This window comes from Solanum lycopersicum, chromosome 9 (genome assembly GCF_036512215.1).
Source record: "Solanum lycopersicum chromosome 9, SLM_r2.1".
NCBI classification, from domain to species: domain Eukaryota; kingdom Viridiplantae; phylum Streptophyta; class Magnoliopsida; order Solanales; family Solanaceae; genus Solanum; species Solanum lycopersicum.
The window spans coordinates 536554-556865 of NC_090808.1; the positions used below are offsets into that span (position 1 = coordinate 536554).

At 34.4% G+C, this 20312-nt stretch overlaps 2 protein-coding genes across 6 annotated transcripts; one reads left to right on the forward strand and one right to left on the reverse strand.

Annotated features, from left to right (window-relative positions):
- Positions 1–1284: 1284 nt before the first annotated feature.
- LOC101254418 (uncharacterized) lies at positions 1285–15465 on the reverse strand. Of its 5 annotated transcripts, none has more exons than XM_069288923.1 (19): positions 15221–15465; positions 14698–14769; positions 14012–14034; positions 12978–13159; positions 11288–11383; positions 11144–11186; positions 10741–10817; positions 10310–10402; positions 8277–8331; positions 7191–7290; positions 5958–6174; positions 5190–5406; positions 5082–5116; positions 4772–4835; positions 4595–4699; positions 4469–4488; positions 3439–4398; positions 3188–3353; positions 1285–1592 (listed from the first exon to the last, which is right to left on the reverse strand). In XM_069288923.1, the coding sequence occupies exons 2-18, from the start codon at positions 14737–14739 to the stop codon at positions 3220–3222; spliced, it is 2463 nt and encodes an 820-aa protein (XP_069145024.1). In that variant the 5' UTR covers positions 14740–14769; positions 15221–15465; the 3' UTR covers positions 1285–1592; positions 3188–3219. The 5 variants fall into 5 exon arrangements, with proteins under 5 accessions (XP_069145024.1, XP_010326094.2, XP_004246941.3 ...); XM_010327792.3 differs by having other exon boundaries at positions 5040–5116; XM_004246893.4 differs by having other exon boundaries at positions 7191–7293.
- A 3042-nt stretch (positions 15466–18507) lies between these two features.
- Positions 18508–20103, forward strand: LOC101254126 (E3 ubiquitin-protein ligase UPL5-like). The gene has a single exon (XM_026032870.2). It carries the CDS (start codon positions 18508–18510, stop codon positions 20101–20103), a length of 1596 nt encoding a protein of 531 aa, XP_025888655.2.
- The last annotated feature ends 209 nt before the right edge of the window (positions 20104–20312 follow it).

A 20312-nucleotide genomic window follows, 5' to 3' on the forward strand; every position in this document is an offset into this window, starting at 1 on the left:
TTTTATGGATGTTGGTTAAGACTTAGGAATGGAATCAATTTGTCCTGTAGGGAAAAATGGTGCATTTTCAAATTTAAACGAGCCCATAAAGAAGACATAGACAGATTTTAACAATTTTCGTGTGTTAAACCCATGAATTTTTTTTAACCGGAAATTCTGAAACCAAATGGCCACAATTTTACATGATCGTCCGTTAAGACCATAGAGATTGAATCAGTTCATCCCGCGGGGAAATGATGCATTTTCAAGTTCAAATGAGTCCAAAGTAGGCAAAAGAATTTTTTTTTTACCCATTTTCGTGTGCTATAACCAATGAATTTTTTTTATTGGAAAAATTCAAAGATAAAATGTCCGATATATTTTATTGACGTCTTTTGAGAGCTTAGAAATAAAATTAGTTCGTTCCGCAGATTAAAAAATACATTTTCAAGTTTGAACGAATCCTAAAGCAGGAAAAGACAGATTTTACTAATTTGTGTGTTATAGCCATGAATATGTTTTTTTTTTCAGAAATCCAAAACAAAATAGTCGTAATTTTTCATGGACATCTATTAAGACCTTAAAAATGGAACCAGTTCGCCCTGTGGAGAAAATGGTGCATTTTCAAGTCAAACGAGCCAAAAAAAAGACAAAGACAGATTTTATCAATTTTCGTGTGTTATATCCCATGAATTATTTTTTTCCGAAAATCACGAAATAAAATGACCGAATTTTTTCATTGACGTTTGTTAAGACTTAGAAATGGAACATGTTCAAACGAGTCCAAAGCAACTTTCTATTGAAAGAGTATATCATGTTTGCTTAATAAAAAATTCCAATGAAATTCAAATAAAAATATCAATTTATCAATTTCTTGTTATGCATATAGTTTTTATTGATGGGATGCAAGATATCAGAACAACCTCTCTTTATAAAAAAGAAATTTTATCTTTTCTATATTGTTATGACAAATGCAATAGGCTTAGACTTCGATCTACATCTTTAATTATTTGTCACAGAAGACTAAACTTTGTGTTCAATTCATTGATAAGACAAGAAATATTTTTTGGGTTAAAACTTTGAGCAAGTGAAAAAGTTAATGGTGAAGACATGGAAGGTAATAAAGGCGGAAACTAAAGATTAGATCTCTATTCAAAAACCGCAGCCGCGTTCATCCTTTTCTTACCCATATTTTTTTGTAATTACAATATAGTTGTAAAAAGTTCACTTTTAACTTTTTTCTTTTTTCAGTCACTCTTTTTCTTTTTTATTTCTCATATTTTGCACTAAAATGAAATTAAAAAATTAAATGAAAATAAGAAACTCAAATAATGATAAACAAATAGATCTACAAGGGAAATATTTAGAACTCAATTATGACGTTGAATTAAAGAAGTCAAAAAGAAAAATCATGTGTGAGGTTCGGTAAGACAAGAAAAGGTGAATGTATGAACGTATCTTGAATTCATGCAGCCTTGTATACCTCTTAGCGAACATCAATAAGCAGACATTTGCCATTATTTACTTTACTCAGCTGTAGTTTATACCAAGTACACGAGTCTTTTAATGTTGCCTTGCTCTGCCCTCAGTTCCACTAATTGGCATTCCCACTCCTGTAGTTGTAGACAAAATAAAATTACCATTTGAAGATGCATTAATAAAGGTTTAAGAATCCAACTACTCTAAAGAAATTGAAGAATTAGAATGTCTATAGCAAATTGTACCCAATGTAACAAGTCGATAGACTTAATAGAGAACATGGCTATGGTTTATGCAAGCATTGAACATGTAATGAACTTGTTTGCTTAAGCAATGAATTTGTGACTAATTTCTTTTGACACTCCAAATAATGTGTTCTACTTCACAAAATTACTACCAAATTCTTCAAGTTATGAGGAGTTGTGAATTTGAGCTGTTCCTTGCTGCCGTGACTACTGCAGAGAATGGGCAGAAGAGTAGGGCTATGGAGAGACAATACAGCAAGAATACAAGAGTAGGCAGCACTTTGATAACTACTCTCTTCATCCATGTAGCTAAACACCATGAAGAAACATACAATATGAGGCTCCATACCTCTTTCACAGTCCAACATTTGCTCATATTTATTTATGCTCTAGTCACTAATGTTTGCCTCCATGGAACAAAGAAAATATCAGGTTATATTAGGCATTATATATTTATGGTTGGAAAAAATAGTGTCACTAGTGGGTCAGTTCAATGCATGTGATGTGTTATCACCAGTCCATCATTCAATGCCTGTGATCAGCATGTATGACATGTTATCTTTTAGAACTTTGTGCATTTATACACTTTCTTTGATTTGATATTGCAGGAAACGAACATAACTTGATCGTTACTGAAGGTATTAAGTGGGCCTTAAGGACACCCTCTCTCCCTCCCTCTCCAAAAGTTTCTTTGCCTCCACACTTTCAGAAGTAATCACTATTTGAAACATTTCTAAATGACAGGGACCCTCTAATTTGAAAGAGATACTTGTGGTTATTGTATCATACGAGAACGTCTTACCTGAATCAAGAAGTAATTACTCAAGCAGCAACCTAATAATTGCTTCTAGTTTGTAGCAAAACTAGACATATTATGCCGTGTTTTATCTTCTGACTTTGTTTACCAATATAGGTGCTTGCATGAAGGTGCTAAAGAATTTATACTAGAGCCTACCAAACAATCAGATGTTACGAAATTGAGGTGTCATATGACCAAAGTAACCAAACCATGTAGTTGATGGCTATGCATCGGGAGGTAGAACAACAGTGCACTGTGACAGGAATATAAGCGAAAAATTAAAGAAAAAAGGAGCACAAATTGACTATGGCACTATTGATTATTGACTAACAATTCAAGGGAAAGTGATCATTGACAACATTATCTTTCTTTTATCTATTTTATTAGCTATTTTGAGTCAATCACGTCACTCCGTCTTAATTTCTAATGTTTTCTGTTAAAAGCATGTTCTCTCTAGTCTCCCCCCAAAAAAGATATATTCTGCACAAGCATCAAAACTGAGCCTAAATCTGGTTCTACAACTTAAATAGTCATGGCAGTCATGCATCACTAGAACACAAGATAACTTGCATATGTCTAAACCATAGCGAAAAACACATGAAGGTCAAATGCTAAAAAAGCCAACTATAGAATTACAATGTTCATGTTTGCATTTATCTATTAAAACTTGATAAGAGTACCATACCATCGTCCAAGTTCATTAATTCTGTGCTCCCTTCAAAAACTGCACATGTAAAAGTTTAAGGATACGGCCTCAAGCATCATAACTTGCCCATTTTGGTGAACGTTGTGACTTTGTCGTGTAGTTATCATTCCTTCTTTTGATGAAGACCTGCTGTCATCCTTTGTAACTAGCAAAGCACAAAGACACTTCGTATAATTATAAACGAAGGACTAATTTAAAAATAAGGATCGCAAAGGAGGAAAATCTTCGACCTTCATCTTCTGCTTTTAATCTAAGTGAAGATTGGGTATCCTGATTAGATGAACTGTCCTGATCCCCCTTTGATACAGTGGACATCTCTACAGAGGAAGAAGCTTCTTCTGCACATTCAGAGTAGTTAAACGATCCTGTCCTGTCCTTCACTTCTGGAGTTTTTTCTTTTGGTTCCTCACAGTTACTACACTCATTGACAGAACTTGATCCATCCACTGACTTTTTCTTTCCTGATGAGAAACCCTTGCGCCTACCAGAAACTTCAGTATTGGGGACAAACTGGCTGCTATCAAATGGTAGGACATCAATACCTTTATCTCCATCGCTCAGGAAATTAGGTTGCTTACCTACATCTCTTACAATGTGTCCTGTTAGTGTGCCATGGGAACCGAGAGTATGTAATGAATCCTCAGTACCACAACCCTTCTTGGCATCCTGAAACAAGTTCCTGAAGGTGCATCCGGGGCTATCTAGTTCAAAAGTCATTGGTTCCATCATAAAACATGAGGGTGCATATTCACCAGGATATTCAATAGACCCTTCGAGGTTCTGTAGGGAGTCAACTTGTAACTTAGGCTCCTGATCAGCAAGGACATCTCCAACCAAGAAGTCGGAGCAAGTGGATGCATATCTTTTGGACACTGAAGCTTGGCAGAAAGATCTGAATCTTGAATTTGACTCTCCTGGACCACATCTGGCCTCACTCAGTCCATCATTCTTCATGTCTGACCTCTTCTCATAAAATACAGAACTGTGATTTTCTGGCTTTGCTCTTGATTGGTTCGGTAGCCATGGTAACTTTGTTGGCTTTCCTTGCTGGATATCATTCTTCTTGCAGTTTCTTTCCTTAGCAAATAACTTCTCACAGAATTTTGCCTCTTTCCTCCAATCAGATACGTCCTGGCTTCTCCTTTTATTATTTGAGTTCATATTTTGTTGTGTGTCCAAGTCACCCACCACTGGATGGAGAAAAATAAAAATGATTATATTGCTCAAGTCAACAAGTCAGTGAGTACAAATGACATTGACCTGCAGTGGATGACTCTTCGCTGCAGAGAAGTCAACATATCCACAAGAATAAACTGGATTAGTTCATTAGAAAATGAAAAGGCCCAGCAGAGAGACCAGTAAACAGAAAGAGCTTCAAATAGCAACCTCAATAAACTCAAATTATCTCTTGCATCTTCATTTGCAAACCATGTCCTATCAACATGGTCTATATAATCCATTAAATGAGGACTTGTACATCCCATGGAACACCTGCCAAAAAGAAATAGAAGAGTTTAAACCAATTAAAGAATCCCCCTCACATCTACAGCAAAATGTGCCTACCATTCTCCATCTGAGTCACTGCAATTCTCTGGTTTGAAGTGCTTGGTATAGGGAGTTGCTGAATCTGTTAAAGAGAGAATAACACATCAAACCACAGAAAATGCAACTTATTGGCCCAAACTATAATCTCAATAATACCAGGAAAAACTATTCAACAACACTCCACTTTAGCTCCCCATATTGAACAGTTCATATTTTTTGAACTTGGAGAATTTAAATGACTTTTTGATAGAACCATGAGAAGAAAAACAGGTAAAAGAATATGTACATCTTTCAAAAAAGCATCTCTTATAGCAGAAATGTAAAGCACCTATTATGTTGAATTCTGATTTGGCTTTCCTGATCCTGCAAGGAGAAGACCCTCAGTATAGAACACAAACACCATCAAATTAAAGATTGAAGTGATACATGGGGAAACCTTTGCTTCTGATGATAAGAGTCATCAAAATAAATGTCTTGCTTCCCATAATTTCTGGCACTACAAGAATTGGCAAAATCTTGATAATAACAGTCCTCAAAGTTGAATTCTCGCATCACACAACTTTGGCTATTCCAAAAATCAGTGGAAACAGCATCTAAATGACGTGAACCACAATCTTCATGAAAGCTTTCAGGAAGTGGGAAGCTGGAATTTGCTGAATGTAAAGCATAAAACACGATGTAGTCATGTCACTTGTAAAACGAAGCAAAACCTTAGAAGATGTGGAAGTGCCAAAAGGTTTGAAATTTCTATGAAACTTCAAAAGCACTTCTCCAATTTTAAGCTCTGTACCACAGGGTTAATTCTGTAACCTCTCAAGAGAAACATGTTATTAGTATTGGCGAACTGTCAAAAACAATGTCGAAAATTCAAGCTTAATAAAGATATATGTATGGGAACTTTAAATGTGTTAACTAGCTATGATGTTATTAACTTGGCATTTGTCTAAGTTTGCAGACTTCTGGAACTTGTTTGCAAAGTAGTTCAAACAAATAAATTTTCCGAAAAGTTAAAAATTGATTTTGCAAACTCTCAACAAACGGTTCCAAATGAATTACAAAGTTGAATTATAATTCTTTTCCCAGAAAAATGAACAGAGATTTACCCTAAATAAAAATGATACTCAAGAAACCAACTCAACACCACTTTGTAGGTGTCATTGCAGAAGACAGAAAAGATAAGGAAAAAACATATTAAGGACCCTACCATTCAAAATTGTATTTGAATTTTCCTTGTTTTTGCCGAAGATTTCGTCATCCTCAGAAGTGTACAGATAAGTGAAGTTGTTATTAGAGGAGAACCATTTGGTATCTAGTAAAGTATGCTCTGCACTACCAGGTAAATCTTGTACTCCCCTGGAGCAAGAGGATCCATCAAAAGGAATCGTTTGAAAAGGTCGTTCTACATCCACCATCATGCTATCCTGTAGTTTGTCAATATAACCAGAAACGAAGAGATCAGGAATTCGAGCTCCATATAACCAAGTATGACTGAGCCGATGAGGGATGGACATCTGCATTGCAGTAATCCTTGCATAAAGAACCAACTGTTTTTTATTTTTCATTTTTCATTTCAGATGGTGAGGGGCTTATTGACAAAATAAGCATATGCACATATGGAGTGTGTGTGTGTATATATAAAGCACGCATATATTGAAAAACAATTGCATGGAATAGAACTTAGGTATCTCACCACTTTTCGAGATCAAGAGCATAAAATGCTGGTTTACATCAACTGAACCAATAAACACAGAATCTGTAGATTTCAGATTCAGATGCCAACCGTTTAAGAAGCTATGAATTCTGAAACTAAACATCTAGTTGTCGGAAGCCTTGAACTTGGTTTTAACACCTATTGCCAAAGCCTTTGCCCGTTTGATATCATAAGATACAGTAGATGAAGGGTGTGTTATGGAATAATTTTTTATAGAACTTTATTAAGTATTTCCTAAATTACCGTATGCCGTTTGATAGGGTAAAAATATATGTGACATATGGTAGTGATAGGAAGTAGAGATAGGGCATAGGTGCGGTGTTTCAAAACAGGTTGACATGAGGTTTACGTTGAAGAACGCCATCTGGTGTAAGTTTATATAATTGTAGCCGAAAAGCGCATATGCTCACAAAAGTCAATTTCCTTCTTTTGGTGAAAAGAATTTAGACAACTGAACACAAAAAAATAGTTTCATCAACAAAAAACTAATGCCATGCTAAACACCCTACACAAGTGAAACAAAAAGAAATTGACAACAGTAAGTTACAAATTATAGGAAATGAAGTAAAAGCGCAAAGATTTCTAGAGGTAATGGTCCACTATCCCACGGAAAGGAGACACTAACAAAGATAGGAGTTCAAGTCATTGGAAGGAAGCTCTAGAAGTAAACATGTAGCAAGCTAGCAACCTAAAACAGAATGTAATAGCATCAGGAAGTGCTCTCACCAGTTCAAGTTCAATTCCATCTATTCCTTTGTTAAGATAGTCAGATGAGAGAGTTTTTCTCCTTGCCCTTGGGGGTGAGGGCCTACCATATGATAAGAGTCTGCTGTCATGCAACATAAAAAGAAGCATTTAGAAGGAGCACTTTCAAAGATTTCCATGCAACTGAATCCTCAAAAAAAGATTTCCATGCAACTCAGTGCGGTTGTAGCTACAAAGCACAAAAGAAGTGCCACCTAATTCAGCTTACTGCAATATGAAGAACTAAAACCATTAAGCATGCCAATTTGATTAAGGTCCTATGTAAAAACTAATTATTTAGGAAGCTTGTGTATCTAAATATAGCAACCTGAGAAGCAATCAGGTGTATAGTTCTCCAAAAACTGATCTAGAATTCCAGAATGTAAGATAAGCATGAAGCATGTGTGAATTGATCGAAAGGATATCCACGGCTTGGTTATATAAGACATAATATTAAGAACACTAAACATTTCAGAGAGGGATTCAGAGTCTCAGATCACTTTCTAGTGGCTAGAGTACTGAGCTAAGCTGTTTGGAGAAAAGTGTGGTATCCAAACACCCTTGCTTATCAAGTACTGATGTCAGCTAAGTCAGGAACGTTATCAAGGAATCTGGTGGTTATAGAATGCCTGTATTAATTTTTTGCTTATCTGGAAATAGTTAAGAGCTTCTACGGAAATTTGGAATTCCTTCTTGCTGGAAGTAGCATTACTGTAAAATACATCCATGACATTAATGTCTCATACTCTGTTTATGAAGGTCTATGTCAGTGGCGAAGCGGATTTAGTTAAAACATACACTTTATCATCCAAAAGGTCATGTTAACAGCCAGATGATCTCCTCGAAACCTGGGAAAGTAAGGCAAGTCGCCTAAATGTGCAGATGGTGTTTTCAGTCGATAGGACTGATGTATGCAGCTATCATAGTTAATTAAAATTTACAACCTATTCATAGTCTTTGACTTCCAAGGGTAGTCCTAACAATACTTATCATAGAAATCTTGTCAAGATGGAATTTGCAAAATTATTATTCATGGTCTGTTATTCTTGATTAATAGAGTATATTTACCTGCCAGGTAGCTGCGGTGAATGGACTGGGGTAGACATTTCAACTTTACCTAAACCTAAGCAAGGCAAAAAGGTATCTGATCAAATGTTCATTCTAGGAGATCTGAAAGCCACACAAATATAGACAGTTCTTCCGTACTCTTCTCTGCAAACTGGATATGATGCCATAAAGAGCATAAAGTAGAAAGGAAAATGAAGAAATAATCATATATATATCACACACACACACATATATATATAGTAGAGGAGCCACAACAACAACAACAGCTTTTAACGCAGGCCTAATATTTGCATATGTTCTTAAAGTAAAACCATTGCATCTATTTTGGTCCTTTGGGATTCCACACGACAAACTTTTCAAAATCCACCCTTTTCATATCATCATCATCATCATCATTCGTTCATTCATTCGTACTTATTCCATAAGTGGGAAGCTCCTAAAGTTAAAAGTTGAATTATGAAATATCTATCAAACATTGAACGACCATTTACTCTTCATTTAAAATCTACTCATAACAATGTTTAGTAGCAAAAAATAATTTACCTTCTAGCACTTCAAAACCATAACTCTCATATTCTTGCATCTGTCAGAAATTAATTTAAATGTGCATTCTAATTTTAAAAATAAACTAAAAAATATATTGAAGAAAGACAAACCTTGCACACCTTTATCTTCACTACATAAAAGTTACTCCTATTAATTGTTAATTATAAATACTTCCAGTAGCAAAATGTGATTAATTTGAATAGTTGTGATCATTCCTTTTGTCAAAACGGTTCCTCAATTATTAGTTGTCTTCCATCTTCACCCTTTCATCTTCTCGTCATATGGCCCTATTGGTATCTTTTCTCTAACTTATATAATATGCATGTGTTTAGATCATTTCAATATTAATTTTAGCGATATTAATTTGAGAAGCTTTCACAAATCTCTGTAGTATATGGCTATATATTATTACCCGGAGATAGTTTTGAATGTTTTATTTTTTCATTCACTTTCTTTACTAATGGCAATATTTGAATTTGGTTACAAGAGCATAAAGCTCTTCTCCCATGTTGTTTTAAGCATCTTTTTCTTCTGCTTTTTGCTTAGCTTCTTGTTTTTTTGCTTATCATATTAATCATGTAGCTAATAACTTTAATTGATGTTTAAGAGTTTGATCTCTCACATGAAAATAAACTGCTAAAACTTTGTCCAACAACTTATGAGATAAAAAATGACGTAATGATTTTGTAGATAATTGAATAGAACTTTGGTACGAATTGTGCCAATACGAATGAGGTAGGCACATATCTTTCTAACATGATTTTTTCCGTTAGGCACAATTGCTTGCATTTTTTTGCTAGATAATTTTCTATAGATTTGTTGTGTAATCGCTAATTTTCTATTATAATAATGATAGAGGATAAACATGCAACACACGTTCTCAAAGACTAATGCTAAGAAAAATAGTAATATGATACCCAACCCATTTTTAAGTTGTTCATCTAACTTTGCTTCGTAGTCCATTTAAAAAAGAATGTCACTTTTCTTTTTTTGAAACTTATTAATGCCAACTTTCCACATAGCATATTTAACCACAAGAACCAAGTCTTTACTTTCTTAAACTCTATGTCAAGTCAAAACCAGACAAACAAATTGAAACAAAAGGAGTATTTAAAAAGATTTCTATAAAGAGCATTAAGTAGAAAAGAAAATGGAAGAAGTTAATTGAGCTTTTCTACTCATTTGTAGGATTTTTTTTCATAATTGTAGTTTCTGAACCAATCATGTGCGCACCTCGACTAATTCTATGGAATACCTGTCACTTCCCACCACCAACAGGTACCGAGTAATCCTGCCCATCAAGGCTAAGAAAGATGGAAAGAAATCACCTAGTGTTTTGCTTTTTTTTGTCTCCGCTAGGATTTGAACCCGAAACTTCATGGTTCTGAATCCACTTCATTGACCACTAGGTCACACCCTTGGTACAAAATTGTTAGTCTTTCAAAAAACATAAATGTAATTGCTTCATGGTCAACCATCGAATATACCTTCAATCGAAAATGCAACATGGCCTTCACGAGTTAAACTTTCCAACTCACAGTTCGGTCCATCATCACCAAGTATGTCAAAAATAGAGAGTTCTGCAAAATTGAGATTTTAGTATATATGGTAATAATTATTCTAGCTCTGACAGTTCAAAGCAGAGAATATACTTGGGAAGTGCTTTTTCTAAAGTAGGGCCATTAAATTTACAGTTGATATACATCTGTCAGCTATGGACAAAAGGATATCTTGATGTAATACCATGAACTTCTACTTTCAACTACAATAATAAGATGAAATTCAAATAGAAGTGTCTCCAATCAGAATGTTAATCCTATTGCTAATGATGTTTTAACAAGCCATTTAAATTTTCTTTTGACAGGTAAGTACTACAGAAGCTTGCAGGCAAACACTTCCATATGAATAGTATACTCACGTTTGCTTGTAGAGTTTGCCAGTGGGTTTATTTTATCATTGCCTCTCTCATGACCTCCAGGTGCTCCAACTGATGCTCTGAGAAATATCAACTATTAGTTGAACTTTTTTCAGGAAAAAATTTATTTCATTGACATCAAAACCAAACATGTAGAATACTAAGAATGCAGTTTAAGGTGATTCTGGACCTTCTAATAATTGCTAGCATCCAAATCAGGCATGGATTTAAAGCTTTTCCATCTACACTTTTGAGCATCTTTTTATTATTAAAAATATACTCAAGCAAGCTTCCTCAAGGATTTTTTTTATATATGTATTTATGCAATTCAACAAGATAAACCTACGACATTTTTTATGTTTATGCAATTCAATATGGACAATCCACTCAGCATAAACATACTTACCGATTTGGGCAGGCTGCATTATCTTGGGAGCTTGGTGACGTTCCTATTAGGAAAATGAATCACATACTTAATACATCCAAATGACAAGAATGTACAATTATACTCTTCAGAAAACCAGCTTTTGCCAGAAAGCAAGTGTACTACCTTCCTTATGTTGAAGAGAGACAAGATAAATGTCTTCTTTTGTTTGAATCACTGGAGAAGGCTGCAGCATTTGATTGTCCTCATAAATATGCCTTGCTAACATAGTAATGAAAAAGAAAATAGGCCTCAAATTGGAGATCGAGAATCACTCAGCTATTGAAGGGAATAGGTTCACTCATCAAATAAAGAAAATTGACATAAGTGCAATTTTAACACGGTCACATTGTATAATGAAATTTTGTATCAATTCCTTATTGCGATCTATAATTCATAAACAATGTATATAAGGTTGTCATATCATTGAAGGCTTGGAAATGACAGTAAACAAATTTGTCAAAGAAGAATCCTAACAGTACCTGATAGGAAATCATTGCACTGGGACATAAGTGCTAATGAAGTTGCATGCTGTAAGCAACTAGTTCAAAAGTTCTCGTGAGATCTAAAGTAAGTGAAAATGCACATCATTCATTTAATGTTTCACAAATTTAAAGGATTTTTCTTCCTCAAGCTGAGCAGGTTGAGATATAAACTTATTTGACAAGTAAGATCTGTTACATATATGTTTTTATTGTTCCAATTTTATCAGATGTCAACAACAACTGAACAACATACCTAGAGAAATCCCAATAGTGGGGTAGGGGAGGGTAGAGCGTACGCTGACCTTACCACTACCTCGTGGATGTAGAGAGATTGTTTCAAAAACACCCTCGGCCCAAGTACAGAAAATCCAAGTACAAGAAAGAAGAAAACAGTGGAAAAAACATAGCAACTAACAAAGGGGGAGTGCAAATCCTACACTAAAAGACCACGAACAACAAAATAGTGGGATAATCGAAACACAATAAACAATAGATGATGATAGATATCCCAGTGAAGAACTAGAATAAACAGCTAGCGACAAAAAAACCAAGCAGCCCAAACTCTCGAAAAGCAAGACAACACTCCACTAACTACTAACCTTCTATACTAATACGTGTCTTTCGCATCTTCTTATCTAAGATCATGTCCTGGGTAACCTAAAATTAGATTATGTCCTGTCTAATCACGTATCATCAATACTTCTTCGGTCTACCTCTACCTCTCCTTGTACCTACTATAACCAATCTACTATATGACTATAACGAAAATATGTCGACGGTTAACTGATTGACGGGCTGCGGGAAAAGCACCATTATATCCTTCCAACAAACCTTCAAGTAGTATTTTTTCTTTGCGGGGTGGGGTGGGCAAAATGAGATATTTAATAAGTGATATACATCTTTTCATTCACCAAAAATGGCACATTATTTCTGTCAAGGACGAGACAACTGTACTTATTGCAGACCAATTTTGCACCATTATGCAACTTAAGAGACAATTTATTAGAGTAGGGTGGACATATACTTGATCTTACCCAAGATCCAAGAAAGGTATACATTATAGTGTTATGTGTGTGTATATCTTTTCAAATTTCACATAATAAGATTCATCAGCTTGAGTTGTACAGAGTAACAATATGAAAGCAAAATAAATCATTTGAAAATCACTTCAACCAGTAACCCAATAGTGGGATTGTGCGACTATAATATCTCTGAGTTAGGTCAAACTAAGAAACATGAACAAGCACCAAAAGCTATTGTCGATTACCCCAGAGAGCAAATAATTATATATGCTTAAAATTTGGAGAGTTCAAAAATTGAAGTCAAAGTACCTGAGTGGACATTTGACTTGTGTTCCCCAGAACCTGTTGACACGTTCAGTAAACTCAGAATATCAAGTGAACGACTATTCTTTTCTTGCTGATTACAAGGGCTTTTCTCATCAAAGAAGCTCTCTCTAGCATTTTTTTTCTGCTGCTCTCGCCATTTTCTTTGCTCAAAGTACTGTTTTTGCCTATAAGATAGACCAACTACATCTTAGCCTATGCTTGGACATACAGTATCATATTCCAAATTCTCCATAAAGCATGATTTGGGATTCCAAATCACCATTTCAAATTGTTTTAAATGTAGAACTTGACCCATAAGTTTTCTTTAAAAAAAAACTAGGAAACTTCTTGACCCATATGTTTATATTTTGTCAAAAAAAAAAAAAACTCATCGTTTTAAAATGGAATTACTCATGCCCGGTGTTATGTGGAAGGATTATTTTAAAGAATAACTAGTTACTAGTTGACTAGTGAATCTTCATAAAATTATGTGTACTTGGAAGTTTATAATCAAAAATATTTGTTTATAAGAGGAGCATGGCGATATGTGATTTATCAATTCAGTGCCTTTGGCTGTTCTGATATTTTATTTATGAATTATAATTTGCTCATTTGATAAAATTGTATAAGAATTGCGGAAATTTTGATAGTTTTCATAACTCAATGAGGTTTTCATGTTTATGAGAAAAAATCCAAATTACATGTACAAACAAAACTTCAACTTCAAATCAATCCGATTTATAATCATGAATTCATATCGCATGTCCAAATGAGCCGTTAATCATTTTTTATTATTTTAAACAAGGTTAAGGAAGTGGAAATGAAAGAGGGGATTACAATATGGGAAATTGAACCCTCACCAACAAGGTGGGAGTTCAAATAATCAACCCCCTAAGCTACTAAGATTCCCTTAGTCTAAATCTCTACACATTGGAAGTTAAGAGAACAGTATCAAAGAATGTTGACCTATGTTGAGGTTGAGTAAAGCTACAACAATTATCCAATCAAATAAAGACCGATGGGTGATGTTTTAATACCTTTTCTGTGTTGACCTTCTTGACTGATGGTTTTCCATCCCCCGAAAGGATAATACAAATCACAGGAGAAAATGTTAGTATGAAAACATTTCCCAAAGCACAATAAGATTAAATCTTTAAAAATGATGGGAACAAATCAAACTTTCACAAGAACAAGTTGATAGCCTTCAACAGAAGATGGATGTTCTGTTTCTTATTTCTTTTTTTAAAATTTAATTTTGGGGGGTGGAGTAAGCTGAATGTTGTCACGACAAACCTGCAATCTGGCTTGTGCAAAATTAAACTCGTGTAAAGAAAGTGTGGGAGGTCAGGCTTTTTCACAAGAAGATTTAGGCCAGGACTACATGGATTAAGAATATTTTCATTTCCTTCAGGAATATGCTTGAGCTCCCAATCTCTAAAGGGTGATCTTCATCTTTTAATATACTTTTATGTAAAATTTTATGTAACTCCTCGTTTTAACTGTATTAACCACAACTTTACTTAAAATCCATTACCATCTCCAGAGACATGCATTACTAGAGATCAACTAACAAACCACACTAATGAGCTGTAGTTCCACCTAATTTCAAATTTGCTCAATTGTGCTTCCAAGGCTTCCCTTGAAATGTAAAAAAATTATCCTACAAATTCAGAAATATGCAAGTAAATCTCCAGAATAATAAGAAATTTCCTTTTACACTTACAGTATCAACTTTCCTCCTTGACCCACCCATCCATTGTAACATCGTTGAAAGAAATCTTCCTTGAAACTTCAACTAAATGGGAAAGTGATAACTATATAAGGACCAGAGGAAAAGAAATGGAACAACAAAACAACACTATGATATAGATTATAGCTATTCAATCAGTCAATCAGCAGCTACAACAGTAACAACACTACAAGCCTTGTATGCTACTAATTTATCAAGTTCCTAACAACACAAAAAGGCTACAAGTTGCACCACAAACACAAATCTCATATCAAAATAACCAAATAAAAACAGCAGCACTACAAGCTGCACCACTACGGCATCACAATTTAAATATTAAGCTGTCACCATGTCATTTAACTAGAAAATTTTCTAGCACAATCAGAAAATTAATTCCAAACATAGTACTAATAGTTCATATTCAAGTCAACAAAATAATAACTAGGTTGAAATGTTTTCTCATAAATCAAACCCAAACGTCGCAGTGAAATCGTGAAATTAAGAATTTGAGACTTACTTCTGTGCTCCTGAGCGGAGCTCTCACAGTGAAATGGGGAGCTTCTGAGTCCGAGAGCCGACGAGAAAACTCGAGCGAACAAAAATCTGAGAGTTAATTTCCTCGTCGTGCGTGAGTAAATTGTGAATTGTACGCGGGAGAGGGAAACTTTATAAAGTTGTTTGAAATTTCTCTTTTCCAAACCCGTTCGCCTCTTTGGATAATTTTATTTTGTGCCAGCTACTATTTATCTATTTCAATTGCTCACTCTTTTTTTTTCCTCTTTCAATTTTAAAGGAAATTAAATAAAAATAAAAAATAAAAAATAATGAAATAATATTAATTGAATTCATAACAATACACTAAAAAATCTTCAAAATATTTGGAACCATATTGTAATGATATGTTCCTGTCGTTATAGAAAGTCAACAAAGAAAGAACTGGGTTCACGTTTCGATACATATATTGGATTGGGTGTCACGTTTCGACATATATATTGAATTGGGTATCACGTTTCGACACATGCATTGTATCGTGTGTCATGTTCCGACAAAACTAACAATTTGAATATAGGTTCCATGAGAGAACTACTTCCGATTGTTATGCTTACCTTTACTTGTCATTGTTGATGGAAGACAGTATGTTAACTCTAAAATGAAAACTGAGTTGTATTTCATATATGCATGTTTATTGTCTTGTGATTGTTCGTTATATATTATGCTTATGGGAGTAGCCGTGTGATCCTACCAGTACACTATGGTTGTGTACTAATACATCACTTGTTATTTTTTGATTGAGTACGAAGCGTTTTCAGACCGCTATTGGCATACCTCATTTGGGAGATCACTGATTGAGATCGAATTCAAGGGTGAGCCAGTTTTCGAACCTTCCATGAGTTCTTATTTTGCTTGGTCTATTTTCTTCAAACTTAGACTAGTACTTTAGATATTTCATTTGTTAAGTTTTAGGGATTGTACCCCTTGTTATTGGACTATTCATTATTAGAGTTTTGTACATTAACTCTCAAGTTTTAGGAGTTATTTTTCGCAATGTTATGATAGATGTTTTGTTAAATTTTTGGATTTTTATGAAAATTATATATTTCTTTAGATATTTAAATCTGTTTCCGTATCTTCAAATGTTTAGTTTTTCGTTAAATTTTTTAGTTAGGTTGTAGTAATGGTTCTCCCACCTGAGAGGTTTTGTGGGCGTCAATTACGATAATCTAGGTCGTGACACCTATCAAACTTTTATACTAATAGGATAATCTCTTTGGATGAATCTTCTAAGATAGCAAGATTTCTTCTCCATGTTGATGAACTTGTACCAAACTATGAATTGTGAACATCTATCTCTGTGATGAATCTTTGAAGAATATATCATATCTTGCTATGAGTTCGTTTTAGATTTTTGGCATATTATTTCATGTACATAATTTTCATGAGTAAAGTAAATTTCAAGTCTTAAAGTTTTATTTCAAAAAAAAGTTTCAGAAAAGTACGAATTACTAGTTATTTTTTAAAAATAACTAGTATATCATATATTAGTTAGAAAGAATATCATTGCTAGTTTATTTTTAAAAAAAATATCTCAATTTTGGGAAAGTACAATCATTTTTTCATAAAGCATAGTCTTTTAAAGCAAGTTTAGTAAAGCTATAAAGAAGCCTTTTTGAGTATTAACTCAACATAAGGACAATCAATTTTTCCCTTAAGTAGAACCTTTTTCCTAAACGAGACAATCAATAAGTTATTCAACATTATTGCATTATTTTGAAAAGTAGTATTGAGCATCAAATCAGGTAAGAATTTAGATTATCTAAATCCTATAATTGCACCTAGTAGGATTGGGGCGACTCTTCATTAAGCTATAAAAAAGTCTTTTTGAGTATTAACTCAACACAAGGACAATCAATTTTTTCTAAACGAGACATCATAAAGTTATTCAACATTATTGCATTGTTTTGAAAGTAGTATTGAACGTCAAATCAGGTAAGAATTTAGATAATTCAAATCTCATAATTGTACCTAGTAGGATTGGGGCGACTCTTCATTAAGCTCTTTGTAAGGGCTCATATATTGGATCCATTAGTGTTGGTTCGTTTTATACTCTGACAAGGTATAAGATGACTATGGATGTGTTTACTTGAATGTACAAGTGTGATTACTATTCAATGTGATTATGGTTGTGTTGTATATTGATGACCGAGAATGGGTACCACGTTGGTGCATATATTTTTAATTTATTTGATCGGGTACAATGCCATATATATATGATCAAATATTAACACTGATACATATGTATTACTTGGATATCACGCCAGTACATATATTTATTGAATTGATTATCACGTTGGTATATATTATTATTGAATCAGATACCACGCCAGTACACTAATAATGTGAATGGTTACCATACAGGTACACTAACAATTTGTGTGTGAATTTCATGAGAGAACCATGTTTGTTATCGAGTTATTGAAACTATGTAATAAAGTAGCTAGGTGAATTTTGCGCTGATGGAGGAAGAATGTTGCCTTTTTTTTACGTTAATTTTTATTTACAATTTATGTATGGAATATTCAATCCTTTTTTTTATAAATTAGAAATGATAATTTCATGTGAGAGAAGAAGAACATGTTCTATTCAATTTTAGTTGCATATTTCTTTTTTGAAAGAGACAAAAAGGAAAATAGTTTAAAACAAAGATTTTGGATTTAAAAAAGAATGACGTAATTTTACGATACAAAATTTAAGAAAATAATAATAAAAAATTATTTTGTAATTCTAAATGAAAATAGTATTAAATGTATTCAAAAGAACCCTTTAATATTATGAGTTGTGACCTTAAAAATACATATATACAAGAGACAAAAAAAAAAAAAGGAAAATAATATAAATGGGGAGTATATTGGATGGTTTGACTTCTTTTTTGTCTGAGTCATTTGTAAAATATTTTAGTGTTATAAACCTTAACTATAAATGTAGAAAGTCAAAGATTATTTATTACTAAAACAGAAAAATATTTGAAATTGACCAAAAGAGGAAAATTAATTTAAAATTAGTGCACAGGTGGAGGAAGGCTGGCTGTAGCTTAATAGTCAAGAAAAATTTCATTTCCTCTCTAACGTATTATTGCAGAGCTCAAAACTCTTTTCTTGTTGCTCATCAATGGCGGACCAGTTACCTCACGACACTAGTACCAAACGCAAGCTCAACGATCATACCGGTGCCAGCACGGCCAGGATGAGACATAACCAAATCCTTTTCAATTCTTCTCTGAGAAGTCCCATTCAATTCTTCGTCCGTATGTTTTCCGGCAAAACACTGGTCATTCAAGCCGATTCGTCTGATACAGTTGCATCTCTTCACTGGAAAATCCACTCAATCACCGGAATTCGACCCATCCAATCGACCTCCTCCGCTGTACCATCAATGCAAGAGGGATTAATCTACCGCGGCAAACAGCTTGAGTTGTCTCAAACGTTATCGGAATGTGGCATACAAAATGACGATACGCTGCAACTGGTCCGTAGAATGAGAAGCATGCACCATCCGCAGACGTGGAAGCTAATGAGTGACTTAAATTTAATTATTGATGACCTCTGCAACTGCAATGATAACCCAAACATTATTACTTATGTCACCCGTCTGAGTAACATGCTTACAGATTTTCTGATAAAAACACCGAATTATAGCGCAGATGGATCGGAGGAATATCTCCACATATTTATTCACTCCTCTGTTCCTTCGTCCCTGGTAAAACTTTATGTATCTCCTTCTCTAATTACAAAACAAGCTGCTCATGGGTGCATTTGTCAATTTGTACAAAACTGTCTGAACCATTTCACCAATCCTACAACTGTATATAGACTGATTGCTCCTATATTATTCGAGTTCTGTACGATTCTAAGAGGGGCTGCGGGTGTTGATGATGATTTATACCTATTTTTCCGTAGTCGTTTAGCGGCAATGATGGTGGAGAATGTCCATGATGTTAAGCATGTATTAACATTGCATCATGTTTTCCCTTTTGTTGATGAGTTGGCAACCACGTTATCTCATAGCTTGGAACTGAGTGCACAATCACCGGATTTTAAACAGTTATCAGATAGTGATGTGCTTGTGTTTATTCAGTTGATGCATTCGGTAAAGCAGGTAATACGGCGTCAAACAGCATTTGGCAGTCCGGTCAGTTTACCTTGGTTGATGCAAGATGAAGCAGCAAATGAGCTTAAAGGTGTGCATACTATAATTTGTAACTTGCTGGACAAAATGGACTTGTGCCTAAAGGAACTGGAAAACCAACTGGCTTTGGTAAACATAGGGAGACGTGAGCCTATTGTAGGCTGTTGGTTCCAGTATCTTCTGATTTTGAAGGAGTTGGAAAGTATTTCAAAGTTGTATAAGGGATTGGAGGAAATGTTTTGGGAGAAGATGAGTCAAAGAGGAGTTGGTTTGTGCTATCTGATAGGTAGACTTTCAAAAAAGTCTACAGATTATCAATGGATTCTTGAGCACAAGGAGGTGACGAATTTTAAGACAAGGCAACGTTTTGCCTTGCAGATGCTTCAAGAAGGGAGGCACATGAGGGAGGAGCTTTGGGAGATGCTCATTAGCAGGTCTCGTTTGTTTGAAGACTCGTTTGAGTACATTGGACATGCTAGTCGTAGGTCGCTGCGAGGCCAGTTATTTATTCGATTTGAGAATGAAGAAGCTACCGGGCCTGGTGTGTTGAGGGAGTGGTTTTCCTTGGTATGTGAAGCAATTTTCAACCCTCAGAATGCTCTATTTGTTTCATGCCCAAATGACGGGAGAAGGTTTTTCCCAAATCCAGGTAAACATTTATTGTACACAAACATGTCATATGAAAGACGTTTCTATCTGATTTTTCCTCAAATATAGATAAATAGTATAAGATAGAGGTTGAATCTTTGTGAGTATGCGTATACATATGATCTCTCTTTATGTAAAGGTTGCTTGATGTTGCTGTTCATACCCTCGTAGCATTCTTTGAGGTTCAACTATTTCATGAAATCCATGTCTGAGGGTTTAACTGATTTGTCGCTACATAAGTAATTCCAAAGTGTATTAATCTATTTAAAGTAATTGTA